General features: G+C 41.7%; 1 protein-coding gene across 7 annotated transcripts; it reads left to right on the top strand.

The window, feature by feature from the left end:
- The first annotated feature begins 2,563 nt into the window (after positions 1-2,563).
- On the top strand, positions 2,564-10,203 carry LOC122569596. 7 transcript variants are annotated; one of them, XM_043730861.1, is made up of 5 exons: positions 4,210-4,340; positions 5,553-6,554; positions 8,128-8,654; positions 9,578-9,708; positions 9,795-10,203. In XM_043730861.1, the coding sequence occupies exons 3-4, from the start codon at positions 8,204-8,206 to the stop codon at positions 9,676-9,678; spliced, it is 552 nt and encodes a 183-aa protein (XP_043586796.1). In that variant the 5' UTR covers positions 4,210-4,340; positions 5,553-6,554; positions 8,128-8,203; the 3' UTR covers positions 9,679-9,708; positions 9,795-10,203. The 7 variants fall into 7 exon arrangements, with proteins under 7 accessions (XP_043586792.1, XP_043586793.1, XP_043586790.1 ...); XM_043730857.1 differs by lacking the exon at positions 4,210-4,340 and adding an exon at positions 2,564-3,034 and having other exon boundaries at positions 9,578-10,203; XM_043730859.1 differs by having other exon boundaries at positions 4,211-4,340; positions 5,553-5,945; positions 9,578-10,203.
- Positions 10,204-20,412: the final 10,209 nt, after the last annotated feature.

The following is a 20,412-nucleotide window of genomic DNA, read 5'->3' as shown; positions in this document are numbered from 1 at the left end:
GGAACAAGTGGAAAGGGAGAGATTCTCTTACGTTAACGTTAGCTGTAACTGCTAATTTAATTAAGCAACGTCTTTAGTTGCGCGGTGCGCGACCTTATTCAGCGCAGAAGTCGCATTACCGTCCTTGCAAATTAATAACAGGCATTATCTGACGGCTGAGTTTCGCGGCATTAAGATACCGTCTTGCGGAAGAATTATCTTTTCGTGTACTTTCAGACGTCGGTGAAAGCCAGACGTTACATTACGAATTAAATTACGCGTTGAAAGCGCGGAAGATGTAGTTTCGAATCGCCATTGTTACGCAATGAACGGTATTGTGCGTAACGTTACATTCCAAGTAGAACCGTTATCGTACTGTACTCCACGTGGAACATTTAAATTCATAGAAACGCGCTTTATCAGTTGTTGTTGTAATCGTATTATCTCGTTCTGCTAAGTAAAAATTCTCGCAGAAATGAAGAAGGATATATTTTTATTAGAGTCAACAAACAAACAAGTACAAGGATTGGACGATGAAAAGTATATTTTTTTCAGAATCAAGGATGAATGCGTTTTTCTTCAGATTGAAAAACAAACGAGAACAAGGATAAAAAGATATAAAAAATTGATAATTCTTTCGAAAAACAGTGTGAGTCATTAAATTGTGTAAAAATGTGTACACTTGTCCTTTCTGTTTCAGGCGTCTAAGTTTAATGTGTTATAATAAACTATTCAATGGAACTAATAAATCCATGCATGAAAATTGTTCCATTTCCAATTGTTTTATGCCATTTATAAATTTAATTTTGCCAGGTCGATTATCCGAAAAATCGCTTAGCTTTGTCCCCCATTAGTGTAAATAATCTCCTGTATCTTTTTCAAGCTTTTTCGCAAAGAAAGAAGGAGAAAAGTATCAGGCAAGACAGTATCAGTTAATAGCTGTCAATCAGGAAAAGCAAACCGAAGTTGAAATAGGGAGGTGTCTGAAAGTTCCGTAGAGTGACTCCCGACTCCTAATGAAATTCTTCGAATGCACCGGATTTCCTCGTTGGCTGTGGACAAAAGGGGACCGACCACGATCGAACTCATTATAAAATCGAACCGTCCGAGAAGGATGCGACGGGCGTTCGGCTAAAATCATTCTTGACACGTAATCCCGTTACCAGGCGGGTAAAGGAGACAGGGGTCGGACAAAGCGTCCAATTAAAATTATGCAACGTCCATTGTGCTCGTTATCGCACGCCTATCACCGACAGAACCGACCGGGGAACTTTGGAAAACTCGCTAGGTCCGATGAAAGCGGCAGAAGAAGTTTTCACCGCCTCTACCCCATTCGTACCACCCTCCCCGAAAACCGCCGTGACAAATTCGTTTTCCTCACTACCGCGTTTCCGTATTTACTCCTGCTACGTCGCTTTGTCCTCGCGTAATTACGTTCCGCGGCGGCTTAACAGCCGACAATTACTCGCCTGGTCGTCGTTAATTTCCCTTGAAATAAAAGACGACAATGACGACGACGACGCCACCGGTGAGACGCAATATCAGAGGGAGGAACGCGATACCAATCTTACGATTTCCACTGGCACAACGTTCGCGGCAGAGATTCCTCTAACGGGACTTTCTGGCAACTGGGACCGACTGACTCGCTTTTGCAACGACGATGGCAACGTTATCGCGGACTCCAGACTTAACTGGCAGCTCGAATTGCCTGGGTTTCGGAGGAAACGTGTAGGTCGTTCCCGCTAGACGTGATTTAGGTGTCGAATAGGTTTGATTAGGTGTCGCTTCGATGACATTGCAGGGTCCATACGTATTCCAGGGGACTACGAGACTGAAATTCGTGAAGAGATTCATCGGTATTTTTAGTTCTTATCTTGAGGTCGTACAAGGAAAGGGGAGATTATCGATTTTCTCCAATCTATAAATATATGATTTTTTCAAATATTTAGCAAAATCCATGTCATTATGTTGTATTTTTTTAATTGAAGAAAGGTCTCGTTACCAAGATGGTTACAATACATAATTAATTATTACGAAGGTATAAATGCATAAGTGAATGCAATAAATGATTTATCTTATTGGTCGTATTAGCGCTATTTCTAGAACTCTCTCTCTCTCTCTCTCTCTCTCTCTCTCTCGTAATAACAATATCGATACGTACAAGATGAATATGAATAGAATATGAATAACATCGATTATAACCTGCTACGATCGGAATATCTATCCAGGTCGTAGGAGGTCAAGATAATAGAATAAAAATGAATATATTTACAAACAATTAATTTGCTTGCGTCAGTGCTTAGCGCCGTTACTTACCAATAGAGCACACATTATGTCTGTAATGAATTTCCATAACTTGGTATCCGAAGCAAAAATTACCTTAATCTAAACCAAAAATTCTTGCCACTCTGGTTATCGCGAAACACCATGAACCTCGAGTAACGGCGAGGTTTTTCACCGGCCGACTGAACGAGGATCGTTCGAAAGATTTCAGCATCATTTTGTAACGTGTTACATAAAATTCTTGCGTAACGCGTTCGAACACGTTGCCGGATTCCTTAGGCTCCGACAGCTTCCGCGACTCGGCCACGATTCAGTGGGTAGCCGTTCAGCACAATGAAGAGAAGCGTGGCCGGTGTTTTCGAATGTGAACGCAAGAAATGCATCTCTGGCGCACATAGCACGTTGGAGCTGCATGTTACTCGCGCGAACGAACCGTCGTGTCGTAGTCGCCGTAGATCCAGTAGTAACCTACCTTTATGACCGACGATCTCGCGAGTGCGTTTTCCCTTCTCCTCTCACGTAACACGAGCGTGCAGGCTATCGCGCGATCGCAGTGCAACCGAGAAATCGCCTCGTACCACCTTCGCCATCCAAGTTTCAATAACAGCGCGCGTACGTTCGACTTGCCGGCTTCGTTTCGCGCCGCGACTCGTTATAGGGTCGTTACCCCTGGATATACGGAAACGATGATATCTCTTTCGTTTCTGCTCGTACCCGGGACCAAAGTTTGTGTGCTTCGTGGATATTCCTATTGAAATCGAAACGAAAGAAGGTAAGTTTAATTTTTCATCATATTTGTCGGATTCGGTGGGTTTCCGTTGTTTTGCTGCATTCCGCAGAGAAATAAATTAACACTGTTAGCAACATTTCACAAATTACAAATTACAAATTATAAACGACAAGATTTTGCTATCAACACATCTAATAAATTAGAATCAATCACACAGTAGCAGTTCAAGCTTGTTGATGAGTAAATACTTATATCAATTCTACACAATATTGTAAAGATCATCGAACAAATAATATACAATAACTTACCACTTGAAGATCCAAACGGGGTTATCGAAAAAGGAAAGCAAAAAGGAAAGCGGATAATCTAAATGTACTATTGGAATTACACGCATGATATTAAATTGATATTATTAACCCACATCGTTCACTTCAAGCGTTTTCCTCATTTCTTCATTTACATGTTTTAATATCACGTATTACATATCTTTATTCCATCTAACATGGCTTTGCTGTTGCAAAACAAACTTGTTTGTCGAGATACGTTAAGCGTGGATAATAAACGATCCTGGTGATAAAGCTTTTCTTATTATAGAAAAATTCCGTTTTATTCAGGAAGATGGTCGTGCTTCCGCGTTGTTTTCTATAAAATTTCGAACGACCGCGAGACCAATAGGACTCCGATCAACTTTGATCTTTCATCATATCGCTCTGTCGATTCGGCACTTAACTTGTGCGCATAAATTACGACTCGCGACGACGATAGCAAGCTACGCTAGTGCTGTTGTCAATTTTCGCACGTTTTTGTGGTGAATCTTTCCTTTCTCTCTCTCTCTCTCTCTCTCTCTCTCCTCGCTGACACCGTGAAAAGTATGCCAAGCACGTAATTCGCGCCTACAGGTGTGCGTGCGTGTTCACGGAGGTTTGGCGTTCGCGCGAACGTATGCGGAACACGACTCGTGCGATCGAGTCCGCAACGAAAATGTGCTCTCACTGCATTGAAAATTAAAACAACCTAGCAGACGTATCTGCTGTTTCTCAAGCATCGCCCGTACGGTGAATGACAACGAGGTTTGCCGGCAAAAAGCGTCATCGTGCGAACCGTTGAACGCATTTAATCGGATGCGTTTTGCTGGTGGTGAGGTGAATATGTACTTGTACTGCGTCTTATTGCAATACGAATGAAGTTTGCGTAACCTTTGGTTGATTGTTCAGAGGTTGTCTCGCCGCAGTTGCTCACAGATTCTTGTGTAATTACGTTGCGTTAGTTTAAGCTGGGATCTTTGCTCGCAGAGCATAGGAGGAACAATCTGTCCTAGAGTGGTATAAGTAGGTGTGCTGGATTCTAGGTGAGAATTTGTTCACAAGAGTGTATCTTCGGTTTAGAGAACGGAATAGAGCATATGGAAAGATAGATAAAGAAGAGAGGAAAAAAACCTGACCTTAACCTGATCATTTAATGTAATTAGTAGTTGTTTACGATACACATTTTATTTTCTTGTCATTCGCTTATTGCAGTCATTAATATTTATGGATTCAAATCGTGATTTTTTCATATCAGAAATATTCAAGTCACAGGAAAACATGCAAGTGCTCTTGGCAAAAATAATCTGAGTCGTTATTGAGATAAAGGATACAAGTTATAGGTCGCAAAATTATCACAACGATCTTGATGTTTTCTTACACTATTAGATGATACGTGCAAAATTCTGCGTTACATCACGAGCGTTTTTCTTCCGATGTGTCGAATCGTACGAGTGCGTGTAAAATTAGCTGCAGACTATTTTGCAGCGACATCCGTAAATTGATACGTGTCTAATCGTATTCGGTCATGTTGACGTATCGCAGTAGTTACATAATTCGAAATTTCCTAACTGCTATCACAGCGAAAGCAGTGTAACTCGTAACACCGCGTAACAGGCCAATCATTGACGAGGCGCAATGTAAATAAATAAAAATATGCTTCATTCGACAAAACTATGTTTGCTTTCTCTTAATTCACATGAATGTTTTCCTCTCTTTAACGAGGCATTTAAAATTTTAAATAAAATCGAGGTTTAGGACAGAAACGAGTTGTTCTTGCAATGACACGTAATTTGCAAATCATTTAACAGAAACAGGTATCTTGTACTTTGCCTCGTGTCTTCAAGTAAATGGCAAAAACTTATCGTGACGCAGGGAAAGTTTTCCGAACATTCGATCCTTATTACCTGATCACCTTTAGAAGTCGAATTGTTAATCATTCAAATCTTTCTTCTTAATCTCCAACGAATGACAAACTGTAAATCACTCCGCTGATATATTTCTATAAAATAGGTTTTCGCTAGGTGAATTTTTTAAAATATAGATATTGCAAAAGAAGAAGAACATGTTTTACTTGAAATCGTATCCACCTACTGTATTTCTTTCAGCTTATGTATCCACCTACTCAAATTCCTGTTACAACTCTCTAAACTCTGACCAATTTTATGACCTCACCATACCTCTCCCATGTTTGTCGCAAGCTATTCGAAAGGTATTCAAACACAAATCGGTCTCCTTTAGTCACATTCATTCTACAGTTACTCGACGACCACCACGAAAGGCGATATGACTGTGACCTTGATCACCGGCAACGTCCTCGACATTCCCGTAGGATAGATACGGAGGTGGGCAACGATGGACGCAGGATTGGCCGTGGTAGAGTGCGCGATTGGTCCGATGGTCTGTCGACAGACAACCGCCACTCCGTTATCATCGTCACTGGACGCTCGTGTGTCTTCGAACCTGCAACTATCTACAGCCAACGCAAACCATTCTTCAGGGTGTTAAAAAACTATAAGAGTGTTGATCGCGACTCGGTTCATGAACGAAGAATATTATCCAGATCTTTGTCGATTGTTCGCGTGTCTTTGGACCTGCAGCTACTCGCACCTGACGCCAGCTATTCTTCTGGACGCTATAAAATCATAAAGGTATCATAGACGACGATCTGAGTTACAAAGCAATACTATTAGAATCTTCGTCTCTTGTTCCCATGTCTACGAATCTGCAGTTACTCGTAACGTGTATCATCGTCGATGCTATAAAATTAAAAAATATCGTGCATGGTGACTCGGGCAGCAAACAAGGAATGTTACCAGGGCCTTCGGCGATCGTCCGCGCATTGAGTATGAAGAAATGTCTCAAACGACACTGAAAAAGACGCTTGCACGCTTCCCTCGTCGGTTCTCTGTGATTAAGGAGCCAAGGAACATCTCACGCCTCGTGTGTCTAACTAGTTCTCGAGTATTCGCGTACTTTCGTACGGTCAATAAGACAGTTTCTGGTCTACAGTATCGCGGTCTTGCGATTGCTACCTGTTGATCGTGTCGTCTACACTCGACCATTGCGAAATGTACAAATCGCGAGCACCCGTTGTAGTCGGTTGATTTTGTCGACTGTTGTGAGCAGACGTGCCGCGGTAGTGGTACAGTGAGGACCGCTGACAAGTTGCTGGACACGTCCTGATGTTCGTCGGATCGTGAATTTGTGACTGAGACGACGCTTGTGGTTTTTACTTCGGAACAAGTGCAGTGTGAAAGGTAGGCCATGATCCAGTTGCTTTAAGTTGGAAATTGTTTGTGGTGGTAGGTACGTTATTGATATTGTTTTGATCAGAGTTATGTTTCTTTGAAATGGAAGACGGTGGTTGTAATTTGTCGATATTTGTGAAAAGTGTATTTGATTCGTGTATTAATTAGAGAAAGTACCACTTTCGTTTTGGATTGCTATTTGTTCGAGAGCATCTACGTGTTTGGAGTGGAAATTTAGCGAAATTTGAGTACACGGAATCGTACATAGATGTTTCATTAATTTTGAAGTCAACAATGTTTGTTAATCCGATACGGTATGTTTTCAGTTACGTAAATATTTTTAGACCAATTTCAACGTTTACTCGTGTTGCATTAAAAATTATATCGGAATAATTAAAGATCAATTTTGTTCCCATCACGCTTTATCTTGTAATTATCGATAAAATTACTTTCACTTTTATCATTATTACTTTTATTACGTTTCAAATTAACAAGTAGCTTCAGGCATTTTATATCCAAAAGAATCAAAACATATTTGGAATCCCCGTTGACTCATCGAACCGACGACTGTCCTTCGGAAAGAAAAGCAGTTGCCTTCGTTGTTTGCACGCCCATACTTTCGGGGTTATTCAACTTATCCTTGACATTGAAACCGCTAAAGTAGACCATAGAAACGAATTACGCAAACTACAGAATGAAAGAGCTCCTACGAAATCTTCGAATCGCTCTCTCAGGAATATAAACGTCTCGTTACATCTGGAACTCGTTTCTCGACTGATAGTGAAAATTCTTCTTATTTCTTCCATGTCAGCATATTATATTGGGCTCCAGTTTTCCTTCAGAACAGATCGGAATTCTATTTTCTTCGGTTGCGACGTTTCGAGATAATTCGAAATTACGTCATTCCTTTTCTTCTTCGCTTCGTAAATCACACACGTTGATATAGAGGTCGATCATTCATCCAATCCAGTGTCCAAACGCGAGGAAAGCAGTAGCTCGTTTCAAGGATTACTGGTATGTGATCAATAATTAAACCCTGTTTGTGAATCACGATCGAATCAGAGCAGAAGGAAAGATTAAGGTAAAAGATCGTCTGGCGAAAGAAATTCTCTCGGTATTTTGAAGTTTGCTTGACACGAATAAATATAAAATCGTGGTATGAAAATAATGTTGTGGACGTTGAGATTTTAATGAAAATGCACAACGATAAAAAATATTTTTTTCTCTCCGTGACATGTGACGATAACGTAGTTTCTGTATTAACATTTTCTTTAGTTGTAACCTATTTGCAAGTGTAAACGCGAATTATTACGCGGTAATAAATTATTGTCGAGCTCTTATTTAATGATGATGCCGGCATAGCTTTAGACAAGTATAGTCTCAAACATCGGTGCAGTATTTTCAGACTTTATTCAAGGTATTAATACTTGCATTACTAACGCCAGCCGTCATTTAGATACATAATTTCAGTAGCGTGCATGATCATTTGTCACGATACACTGGAACACTAGTAGGAATTGCGTTTCAGTTAAAACGATAACACGTAATAGTCCTAAAAATATATTTTTCTATTTCCTTTCAGATCGCCAATGCACGCATACATTTTTTAACTTCAACGAATCTTTAAAAGAATCTCTCTATCAAGAATACATCGAATCATGTTGCCATCGTCAAGGTTGCTCCAGGACGATCCGCCAGAGCTTGCCAACGCAACCATCACCTCCAGGACTTCAACGAACGGACCCACTACGCAGACAACGATCACCGTCGATGACGTTCAGAGAAACGATGACGATCCTCCGCCTTACAGCGCGATTGTTCCACCGAATCACGTCGGTTGGCCGTACAACTTTTCAGGAAATCGGTATTCTGCGTGCAATGCAACATCCTGCAGGACGGACGCGACTCCGTTGGCTGGCTTCCAACCAGGCCTGACGTCGCCAGGTTTCGGTTCCCATCCCAGGAGAACCGACGGTCAACACGCGTCAATCTCGGTGCCATCAATGCCTTGCAGGCTGCTCATGTTCGGCTCCCGCAGATCTTTATTCGCGAGAGAAAGTTCCACGGATAACATCTCCATAATCAAGGATACAGGTGGAAGAACGCGGAGTAAGTATTTTTATTAGCAATCGTGTGTTCCAGACATTTTTTATGGGAGATTTATGTATTTATGCATTCGCTTCCTTTCAAATCTGAGATTAATGTTTTTCTTGTCCTTGTCCCAACCTTATCCCAACTCGTTATTACACGGTTTTAATAGAATAAATTTTTACTTTAATTCCTGCTGCTTATCAACGCATGTTAAATAGCGTGAGAGATTTTGTTTACAAAGTGGTCGTAACGCTGCCTAAACGTATGATTCAGAAGTGCGATAATTATTTTTAATTGCATTGAAAATCGCAGCCCTATTTGTCTTGTGATTCGTAATTGTATGTTCAGTGTTTCGTACTTGGAATTGTCACGCTGCGACGGGGAATAAATTCGTTTGAATGCAAAGTGAGGTGGAGGAAGGGGGCGGAGAGAACGCGACTCTTTGCCGTGAAATTTTCCATCGTTTGGAGCACGCATGTCGCGTGTAACGAGATCTTTAATGGTGCTCGGTTTCCAGCATGCATAATTCGACCTGCTGAAGATTCATTACCATCAATTTTTTATTGTAATCACTGAATGTAACACGGCAAAATGCACGCGGTCTGCCTTTGTAGTGACATCACCTCCATTTTCTGATATTTTTTTCTCCTCTTTTTGCTTTTGCAGGAAAGCACGGTCGTTTCACTTCGTCGTTACCTCCCTGTTCCAACGTAAAATTAAATTTGTTTTTTATACTCGTCGGCATACAAATGTCATTTTTACCAGGAGTAAAAATGAAAATAAGGAATAAAAGTTACAATGTGACGATTTGAAATTTAAATTTTTTCGTGTTTTTGTATTCTCGATGAAAGATTCGAGTAATCAAAATGTCACAGAACATGTTCAATGTGCTTTTATCGCAATCTATTCGGATACGAAACACAATGACTATTATTTTTCAGAATACGGCGCCATTTTGGTCGGTGGAGCGGTGATCATTTTCCTCATGGTCTTGTCGTTGCTGGTGCGGTTTATTATGGACAAACATCTTTGGCGTGGCTAGCCAAGGATTCTTGGAAGATGACGATAAAACGTATAAAGATCTAGTGCCACGTGTTCTCGATTTAGACTGAATCTAGAGTAAGCATTATCACTGTGTAATTCTTCGTCGCATTGCAGGTGTAATTAGAGCGTGATCGTCGCGCAAAGAAAAATATTCCAGTTCTGTAATTAGTGCGTCATGTGTTGTGCATACCTTCATCGTTCAATTCACCGGCTAATAAGTGCGATATTTATGCGTATTTCTGGAAGTAACATACGTTTAATTCCTTTGTTTAAAGTTCAACGTTTTCTTAGAGCGTTCTTATTTTAATACCTTACACACCATCTATTTTCTAATGAAATGTAATATACTGCAGTTCTAAAGCAGTATTAAATGCGCCATAAGACAATCTGTAAATAATTACTTTCGAATATTTGTATAAACTTTTCTGTACTACCTAAATTAGAATATATTTGTACTATCTGTTTTATATCGAAGCTTTTGTACAATATTTGTGGAAATAAGATTGACAACTTTCGAGAAGCAGCCTGCAGTTTATATTTCATTATTCAATTTAGCAAAATGCTAAAATTGCACCTTGTCGTTCATGTATTGGTAACGAAGAGCAGTAAATCATCAGCGTATCGCTACACGACAAAGCGAAGGTTACTTAAACAATTGTGTTGATCGAACGTATTCCACGCGAGGACGAGTCGATAGTCGAATTAGAAGAACAAACGTTTGCTTGTTGACTCTCGGCCTTATATAGCTAGAATCTTAACTACACGTAGTCAATTGAATAGCCATAACTATCATCATAGGTAGTCAAACCATGTTACATACCTACCTCATTTTTAGATGTAAGTTTGCTTAAACGCTACACCGAACGTAGATATTTAAACTTCTTTTGAACGCGAGAACGAAATTCTTTGTAGTCTTGCGAAACGTTAAACGCTCCGTCATTTTTGTCTAAAAGTTAAACATTTAACTTAAGCAAACTGTTAAAGGAAATTGGATATTTAGCATCAATAACACATTATTTACATTCGAAGGCTATTTGAGGTATTAGTTTGTGTCATTATCACTGTCAAAATAATTTCAAGGACATATAGGTATCATTAGAGACATGTCATTGGTAATCAAGGTTCAAATTAGTATTAATACTGCCATCTCAGTGATCGCAGTCCGATTTTTAAAATCATGTCGCCAATCGTAACGACAAACGTAAATAACTACTGTTCTTTTTCGGTAATAGCAGGTGTACAGTGTGACGATTCGACGGGTTTCCGGCAGCGTTCTCGTTTGCCCAGCGGCTCGCAGTCGAACGCGGCATTATAACTTTAATCATGATTAACAGTTTTATATAGCGATTGTCAAGCCTAACTCTGATAAAGTCAGTTTGACGGCGACGTGTTCAAACAGCCGGTGCGTCCCTCAGGCCAGCGTCCAAGCGATGCGCCACCGGGGAAATTAGCCGGCAAAATAATTCATGGGCGAAGCTTTTATTTGACGTCCACGCGGAATCCCTGATATTACGAGGGAGAGGCCTGCCCGGGTCGCGTAAACAAATGCGCTGCAAAATTGTTGATTCGCGCTAAGTACCCTCCAGAGCCTTTATCGTTTCGCGAACACCGACAAAGTTAACGCGGGAAATATTGTCGACGCCACTACATCGTTTCAGTAAACCGACGACTATAATAGCTGTGGTTTTGTTGAAATTGCTTCGTTCACACATTCCTCCTTGCCCGGGTTTTTCTTTTTTTGTAAAATTATGAATCAAAAGTGTTCGAAGATTTCCATATAATTGTTTAAGATATCACGGTATTTCAACAAAACACATCGGACACAGTTCACAAACATATATTAGAATCCTGCTACGTTACGTGACAAAGAATTCGAAAAAATTTTCGTAGGCCCGTTCTTTTCTAGAAAATACCGTGTGTGTCGACCTCCAGAAACAAGCCTGCCTCCACTCTTTTGTTAAATTTCTAACGTTACACTCACCTCGACCGGAACTGTTTCTGCTTAAAGTTTAAATCGCGTAAAACCGAGGGGAATAAGAGGTCGGCCGCTTGAAAGATAAATAGAAGGACGGAAGGCGTGGACGACCGGTTGGAGGAAAGGAGGCGGGTACGAGGCGAGGGCTGTACGCGAGAGGGTTAGGTGTTTGTCAACGGTTCTCGGTAGTTAATTACCTTACATGAAAGGAGGCTGCAGTCCTTACGGCACTCGACTCGGTTCCTGCGTGCCATCAGCCTCTTACCTTCGCTTCGTTCAACAGCCTTGAGTGCCACACACCCTACGCTTCCTCGTCACCTGCGAGAGTTTACGATGGCCTAATCTGATGAACGAGTTACGTTCATCCCCAGCATGTAAGCTTGCCGCGGATAGAAAAGGGAGAAACCCGAGAAAATTTGGGGTGAAACGTGTCGTTTATATTACTCGCGGAGGCTTGAACGTTTGTGTTTAAGTAAACGAAATTGCAACGAAAAGTTGATTTAAATTCTGAAGCCGAAGGGAGACTTCCTTTTTTACGGTATTTCAAATCTTCCAGTAGCATTGATTTTATTTTATGAGTTTTTCTCCAGTATGTGCATTAATTCGAGTATCCTGTTTGAATAGGATTGCAAGAGACAGTGCTCATTTTGGATTTTTCTTTCTGGATTTGCCAGAGTTTCTCACCAACGCAGAATAAAAAAGAAAAAAGAGAGAAAATCAAGGAACGAGCATCATACGTCGCGAAAATAGCACGAAAAACAGCGGCCCGTTCTTCCGATGATTTATCGTTGAAGTTGCACAAAGCGAAACACGAATTCCCGATTGTGTAACGATGATTCATAGCAATATAAAGCGCGCGCAATAAAATTGTGCAGAAGTTCGCTGGGGAAAAAGAGACAAATCGGGCTAAAAGACAGTTCGATGAAACTATCGTATCGTTGTATCGGTAAAATCGATCTTGCCCACGACTTTGCCTTTTTGCCATTTTGAATTTTCATAAATGCGTTAACCATCGTCGATCATACGATCTAGAAAGTATTATAAAACATTAAACAATTCTTTCTTCATAGTTGGATCCGCCTTCTAATTTTGTCTCTCTTTTCTTTCACGGCCGATTATCTCCCCGCAGATGCGAAATAAAACGGAATTACTGTGAAAGGAGGAAAAAGAAGAGACGAGCGTACGGGGAAATGGAAAAACGTAAAGGAGTCTGGATCTTCGTCTAAGCATTACCGTGATTACGCCCTCTCTCATAAACTATTACACTGCACTTGCTTCCGACATCTGCATCGTTCCGCCCCTCAAGGTTACCGTCTCAGATTCGCGCGCGTCTGCCTTCCCAGGCGTGCTGATAATCGTCCGTATCTTTCGCTGAAATTGGACGACGCCAGAGAAATTCGTGTTACGATTATTGCCCCGATTCCTACTATGGAAAAGTCAGATCCGTGGAATATCAAATTTATAATATTAAGATTTACAATACTGAAATTACAAAGTTTTTAAATGGATACACGGTAGAATTCCACGAGGATTTCAGTAGGAAACTGATGTACATTTTTTTCAGGATGGTACATAAGATCTGATACTCTAGAAAACAAATTGAACAAGTGGATATAATTCATACGTGTAGCAGCCCATGACCATAAAGAAAGTTCCATGCTTTAAGCACATGTGTTGGCCACATCGCCTGCGAAACGACGTCCGAGGCCAGGACGTTGTAAAAAAAAGCCCTGGTCAGAACGTCGTAAAAGAATAAAACCTGGGACTTACGAAAAGTATTTGGGCCTTCGACAAGAATAAACTATTCGGGGACCTCGACCGCTTATATAAGAGGAAACGAGTAAAGCTCCAGACAGAGAGAGAGAGAGAGAGTTGCAAGTGACCAGTCAAGTCGAGTCAACGGTGAGTACGAGAGGAACAGTCCGAGTACATCCCAGGTAACACGCGCCAGTAAGTCTGTCAGGTTTTCCTCGTATCATTAATAATAATATTATAATAAATTAATCCGCGGAGTATTTCTTTGGCATGCTACCACCTCATACGTATTACTGTATATCTAAAAAGATAAAGATTTCTCTATAGAAATTTCACTACGTCCACGGTATCTGGCCAATTGTACATTTTATCCCACCTGTCATTTTTCCATCGAGTTTTTCGTATGACGTAGAATGGAATGAATATCTAAAAGTGCGGTTTGACGTCATTCGAATTTTTTCCAGGAAAGTGTTCTTAACACCTCGTCCTATTGATGGCCAAAGCTCATCGTCGAGTGCAAACACGCGAGCCTATCTGCTACAAACATTTGCACTCGCAATTAGCACACTACGTCGATGCTAAAAATCCTCGAAGCCTCGTTCGCGAAAACAATCGGCCATCACGAATCGAATCGGTGAGGTAAAAATATCTCGGCCGTTGTCCCATTGAAAGCAATTACCCTATCGGTATAGAGGGCGAGTAACCCGGGGTTGGGTTTCGCGTCCCTATCCCGGACGCCTTTCCCGTCGCTAAACTGGGATATACGTATATGCAATATACCGGTACATATCCGTGGACAAACAGAGAACACATTCCCGCCTCTCTGTCTCCCTTTATCCCTTTCTCCGTGGTCGCATAGCCGAGCGAGAGGGCGGCAGAGATTGCAAGTAGCGGTGGTCGCGGGATACATCATTCATACATAGCCAAATCTCATATCGGTTTCTGATCCTCCGGCTATGACGGCCTTTGAAGCGTCTCTCCTTGCCGCTACCCCGTTGCCCGCACCCATACTCGCCTCGTTCTCATCCCCTGGCCTCTCTCTGTTTATTGTTACGTCGCATTTATGTATGAAGCAGCGCGAGATGCCATTGTCACGGACACATGACGCGCTACAGAGGGATGGACAGTGGGAGGAACGGGGATCGAGTCTCTGTCCTTTCGGAGCGGAACTTGGTAACAGTGAAAATGGAAGCAGAGTTATTGGGCCAAAACGGAAATCGATGCCCTACAGTTCGCCCCTTTGCCTGCTTGAATTTTCCTGCTTCTTGTGCAAGATTCTACACTCAACGTGAACGTTGTGTTTTATCTGCAGTGTTTAATTGATCCGGTCATTAACCGAGCTCTTCGATCGAGTCAAAGGTCGCTACGTATCAAAGGTTTTAGAGGGTGGATTGCACAGTGTTGCGCAAGATTGCAACTTTGTGTCGTCGTCTTCGCGCGTTTAACGATTTCTCTGTTTCTTCGATTCATTCCCAGCACCTGTACGCGTAGCGATCTCTTATTCCTGCAATATGTAATTGTTGCTATTGTAGAAGGATGTTTTAGATAGCAAGGAAATTAAACAAGCACTTTGTAGAAGGACGTTTTTGTTAGGTACCGATGAATTTTGAAATTTCTCAATTCTGTTATATGTAGATTCCACATTTTATAATTTTGTAATTAAATTGCGAAGTCTATCCGTTATTAAAAATGTTTAGTTACATTGTGTTTCATTTGCTCCGTTCGTAAAAATCATTAGGCCAAAAGGTGATAAAGAAACGAAAGATATCTCTCAGATGAATCTTTGAAAAAATTAAAGATTTGAACTTTGAATCTAAATTGAAGCGAAATATCGCGAAGAAGAAATACGAGAGTCGTCGACTGAGCTATTCGCGTAGAGTTTTCATCGTTCTTACCCGACGAATTGTCGTTTCAGACCGAAAGTTTGGCAGTAGCGCAAACTGGGAAGGCAGAGTCGACGAATGGTCGACGGAGGGAAGACTAAACGGGCAGGAAGCTATTCGACGAAGTCGTTTCCGGTCGAGTCTGATGTGCCTTCACTCGGATCCCGACGTTATCGCGACAATTGAATGGCTCGAATCCTCCTTGCTTTCCCGCTCTTGCTGCGCGACCACGATAAGCTTCAGAAACAATCCCTAACGGTCTCCCTCGCGAAACCTCGGTACCTGTATCCCCAATCGTCTTCCTCATTCCACACTTCCCTCTGTTTCTCCCGATGGAACTAATCATTAGGGGAAAAAAAGCGTTTGCTTTTAATTGTCGTATTCCGAGTGCAAATCCGAGACATTGACACGCGAATAATTCTAAGCCATTTTATATTCCTCGAAAATAAAGACGCAAAGCCTATGAATTATCATTCTAATCTCCTTATTTGGAGAACCATCACTTCATCGTCAATTTATCGCATTTTCGTACAATTTTTTCATTCGAAGTCATTGTGCTTTTGCGCATTTTTACAAAGAGATTCAGAGAAACAAAAAACAGTGATCGAATTGTTAAGACAGATACTACTATTTAAACCAGAGATCTCTTTAACGAAAACAGCAACGAATGCGTCGAACAACATAAAAATTGCAAAATCTCCTATTTTATCGAATTATGTTGCTACAAAAATTCTTATCAGCGCACAGATCTCGCAGCGGTACCGAAGTTGGACAATTGAATCGGTAAATCGCCCCTCTGACGATACAACAGTTGCGGTAACAGCGGAGATAAGTGCATGATCTCACAATGTAGGAAACGATATCGCGTCGGTTTATCCTTGAAATGTAAAGTTCCGTCGTTCCGATCTTAATCAGTTATTCCAAAGGGGTTGCCTCTGCAGTCGCAATCCCCCGGCAAATTCCTCCTTCCGCATTGTTCCCTAAATGCAATCGACCGCCTCGGAAGGCTTGCAAACTTTCCCCCTTCGACTGGTTCTTCAAAACCGCGAGGAAATCGTAGTAGACCACGGACGTTGGCCGAAACTTCCCCAGAGTATTATTCAATGAGGTGTTAGGAATTGTTATAAGGGAGGCAGCGTCTTGGTTTGTGTCGTGAACGAGTATTAGCAAGGATATGCTGTAAATATAATAATTTTCAGGAACCGTAAAAGGATTGTTTTATTCTGAGATATCTTGTTATAGTTTAAACTTGAAATTCTTTAAAGTAAGTTTGAATAATTCAATGTTAAATATCTTGAGATTCAGATATTTAGATTTTTAGAAGTATTTAATATCATTCATATCCTTCTTATTCTGTTCCAACAAACATTTTCCTATCATGTGATAAGTAGTCCTTGAAAATCCATAAACTTTATACGATTCAATGCATACTGTAATTAATATTAGCGACTGGCACTTAAATTGGTTCAGAGAGTTACGCAGAATCAATAAGCATAGTGCAATCTATGCATATACATTTGAAATTAGGTCAATTGATGTAAACACGATCGCTTCAAACATTTCGAAATTGAAGCTTATAGTAATAACAATTTCGCTTGAACAAGTCTACAAAATCTCTCCTTCAGAAATTTTATTTAAACAAGAATGAGAAATTTCTCTTTTTCCTATAAAAATCAAAAGATTACCTAGAAGTCAAGCGGAAAAGAAAAACGCAAACAGTCGTATTACTCTGTAACAGGTACGATTAATTCGATTATCGGGGATAATTGACGGGTTGCAAGTGTTGGTTTCACTTATGAAAGAGGTCGTTGATTGATTCACGAAGGCGCACAAATATGTCGCGACGAACTAATGCACGGTGTATCGTATTGGGCACAATCTGCAAAATCCGATTACAGTTTGGCGCTACACGGCCCCGATCGACAAACTAAACTGAGTTAAGCCTGGTATTAGAAGCAAAGCCTCGTTTATTAATTCAAACCGAAGTTAACCCTCTGTGTTTCTCCTCGCGAACTCGAGGAAAACCATTGGGGTGTGACATTACAGTAGCTGGCCCACTACACGGTTAGATCAAAGTTAATCCGTGCAAACACACTGTTCTCCTTCGTATCGCAAACGATGTACAGAGAGTAATGATATTCTGTGCCGATCGATTTTTCAATTCTCACTGCAATGAGACATCGATTCAGTGAGACTGATCTCTTCCTCAAGCAGATATTCCTGTGGAATAATTCCGTTAGTTTACACGAAATGATTTACCCATGAGACTCGTGATACGATTTCCGCACTCTTTACATGAAATATTCTGTCTATCATTTTGAAACTGACGAAAGCTGTATTACTATTATGTTTCTGTGCCATCTTCTGTATATGTGAATTCAGTGTATAGAATAAATTTTGTCTTAGCATAAGAGACTTTGTAGATTACCGTGATACGCACGATCATAAATTATTCATGTCTAACTGTTAACGACGATTTTTGCCAACTACGTTCTACTCTACGTTCTAAAAATTCAAGCTTGTTGCATGATCATATTCACGTTCAAACATTCCTACTCCTTTCCACGAACAATCTTACGATCGGGGGTATCGAATTTCTTATTGCGCCGCGTGGTGCCTTCGCTGAGAAGCATCGCAGCCGGAGATCACACGCCGGGGGAATGGTTGGTAGCAATTTGCGAGCAACCTCGTTACTGAAAGTTCGTCGTCCGAGGGACCGCGGTACTCCGCTTACTTCGCCGCCAAAGTAACGCGACGAAGGTCGCAAGGGTGCAGCCTTAACTACGTTGATTCGTCGCCAGGCTGAAGTCGAGTCAACGGGCTTGGCCAACGTAAAGAGAGAGAGAGAGAGAGAAAGAGGATAGGTGTAGCGATGGTGTGCAACAGACGAAGCGTTCCCCAGGTGGGAAGGGAGTTTGCATAGCGGAAGTACCCTCGAATCGATTCATCGAAAACATCTAACCCTCTTGAAGGGCCGCTCGGCACGTCTCGTGGGAGGACTCGGGAGGAAGGTCGCTAGAGAGGTGAGGAAGAGTATCGGGCGGTTGGAACCAAACCGCATCGCGAATAGGAAATTCTCTTCGTCCTACCGGGTCTTTTCCTTCCTTCTTTCTTCCCCTCTCGACCCTTGATTCGGTAGGCTGCACCCACCGCCCTCAACGAATCGCGGCACGCGGGTAGAAAATAGGAAAAATGAAATTCCTCCGTGTACCCGCGACCGTCTGTCTCTCCACCTCCTTCTGCCTGCTATCGGACCACCCCCGACGGGCGAACGGCGCCGGTACGCTCGTGCTGGCGCGGCGAGTATTGAATATTCAAAACTTTCCTCTCGAAAGAAACTTTCGCATCTTGCGCAACCTGCTGAGGAGGAGGCTTAAGAAGGGGGTGGAATCTCGCTCACCTTACCTTCTAGTACTTTCTCTTTCTCTCTCTCTCTTTCTCTTTCTCTTTCTGTCTCCTTTTCTCTTGTCCTTGCTCGTGGACTTTCACGTGGTTCCATCGCTCCTTGCACCGTCTGCGGCAGACAGATTTGATTTTATGAAAGCCATGGAATCGTCTGGAAAATGTGAATAATTGTTAGCTTCTGAATTCTTCTCGGTTGAGACTCGATGTGCTACAGCGCGGTCCGGAGTTTGTGGTTCCTTCAAGAGGAGCTGACTAGGAGGTGGTAATACATTTTGTTTAATCGTAGCTTCAGAAGACTTCGTTGTAATTTTTTCTTCTTTTGGGGGGGGGGGTATCCCTTCGGTGTAGTTCGAATTAGATTTGCGTAAACGAAAGTTTCTGAACTTCAATGTAGTAGCTTCACTAATTTGTCGAAAATAGTCACAATCCTGAATTCTCTTTGCACTCGAATTTGCGCCCTCTCAGAGCTGATACGCTTTGATGTGGACCACCTCAGAGATTCGCGTGTGCATGCGATGCATATCCACAGATTGCAGCCTGCAACGAAGCTCCTTTGGGCATTTCCGGCACTCTTTTCATAAATAAACTACCGACCATGTACATAAATATGTACACGAGAGTATTATATAAATAATATGCGTCATCCAGCCATATGATAATCACCATTCGAAGTAAAAGATGGTCATCCAATATTCCTAATGCTGTCCTCCGAAAAATTAAAATTTCTCCTTTAGTCCGTCTTATATACAAGGTCGAGGAGCACCGTATCGGAAAGATCTTTCCTCAGCCATCAAGGAGACATCAATTTCGGATTAAGACTTCGCCCCGACCACATCGAGAATTCGATAATCAGTGACTAGTGAAATTTTTCAATGCTCCCTGGTACTTCTTTCACCGCGGCCGTTGGCCACGCGAGCTTATTAGTTAATGGAAAAGATGAACGCGAAAAAGGAAGGACTCTGGCTGGCTGGAAATATGATTAAGCCTTTTTCACGCGGTCTGTGGAGAGAACGATGTCGTCCTATCTCTGGAACGATCTTTGCCGCTCGTCCGAGAACCGAAGAGACTGATGTAATTACGTCGAGCGAAATGGAGTCAGAACGCTGAAAGGAAGCGTGGCTGGATAGGTAGCGCACAGGTTAAAGCATGATAATGGCTGACCAAAAGGACGATTGCTTGAAGAGGCGAATATTTTCGCGCTGCTTCTACGAATGATTGTTTACGATTTTCGTTTCTTTTTTTGTATCCATAGAAAAATTAACGGGGAGTTTGAATGGGAAATTCTCTGGTAGCATTTTAAACAGAGACAAATGGTACGGTTAAAATGTTCACAAGGTGCATAATTCGATCAGCTCGGTGCACTTTGAACGAGAGAGTCTCCTTCATGGCGCCTCTGCGACACAGTTTAATGGCGCAATCGGCACTCCGCTTTGACGCCTCTCTTCGCGTGTCTCGAGTTTCAGAGTAAATCTTGAATAAGATCTGCATCTTGCAGCTCAGACCCAATCTGACGGAATTTTCTACCGGTCGTCAGAGATCTTACGAACGTTTGCACGGAACGGTATTAAAGGATAAGTGGACGTAGTACGGAATTTAATTTCTTTGCATCGAGCTAGCGTTATATAAAGTACGTATTATCTATAACGTTCGAGGTAGCGACGATTCACATTAAAAGCGGCCCCTCTTGTGTAGTAATTTACCAACTAGTGATATT

This window comes from Bombus pyrosoma, linkage group LG7 (assembly GCF_014825855.1).
Source record: "Bombus pyrosoma isolate SC7728 linkage group LG7, ASM1482585v1, whole genome shotgun sequence".
Taxonomy (NCBI): Eukaryota; Metazoa; Arthropoda; class Insecta; order Hymenoptera; family Apidae; genus Bombus; species Bombus pyrosoma.
Note: the sequence above shows the minus strand (reverse complement) of the source record. Positions and strands in the feature narration are given on the sequence as shown.

Excerpts from the sequence above, each read along its gene's own strand:
- LOC122569596 (XM_043730855.1), top strand. The coding sequence starts at position 4,114 with ATGCGTTTTGCTGGTGGTGAG. Across the intron at positions 4,135-5,552 it reads TGCGTTTTGCTGGTGGTGAG|TTACTCGACGACCACCACGA; the intron begins GTGAATATGTAC and ends TTCATTCTACAG. Across the intron at positions 5,946-6,025 it reads GACGCTATAAAATCATAAAG|TTACTCGTAACGTGTATCAT; the intron begins GTATCATAGACG and ends ACGAATCTGCAG.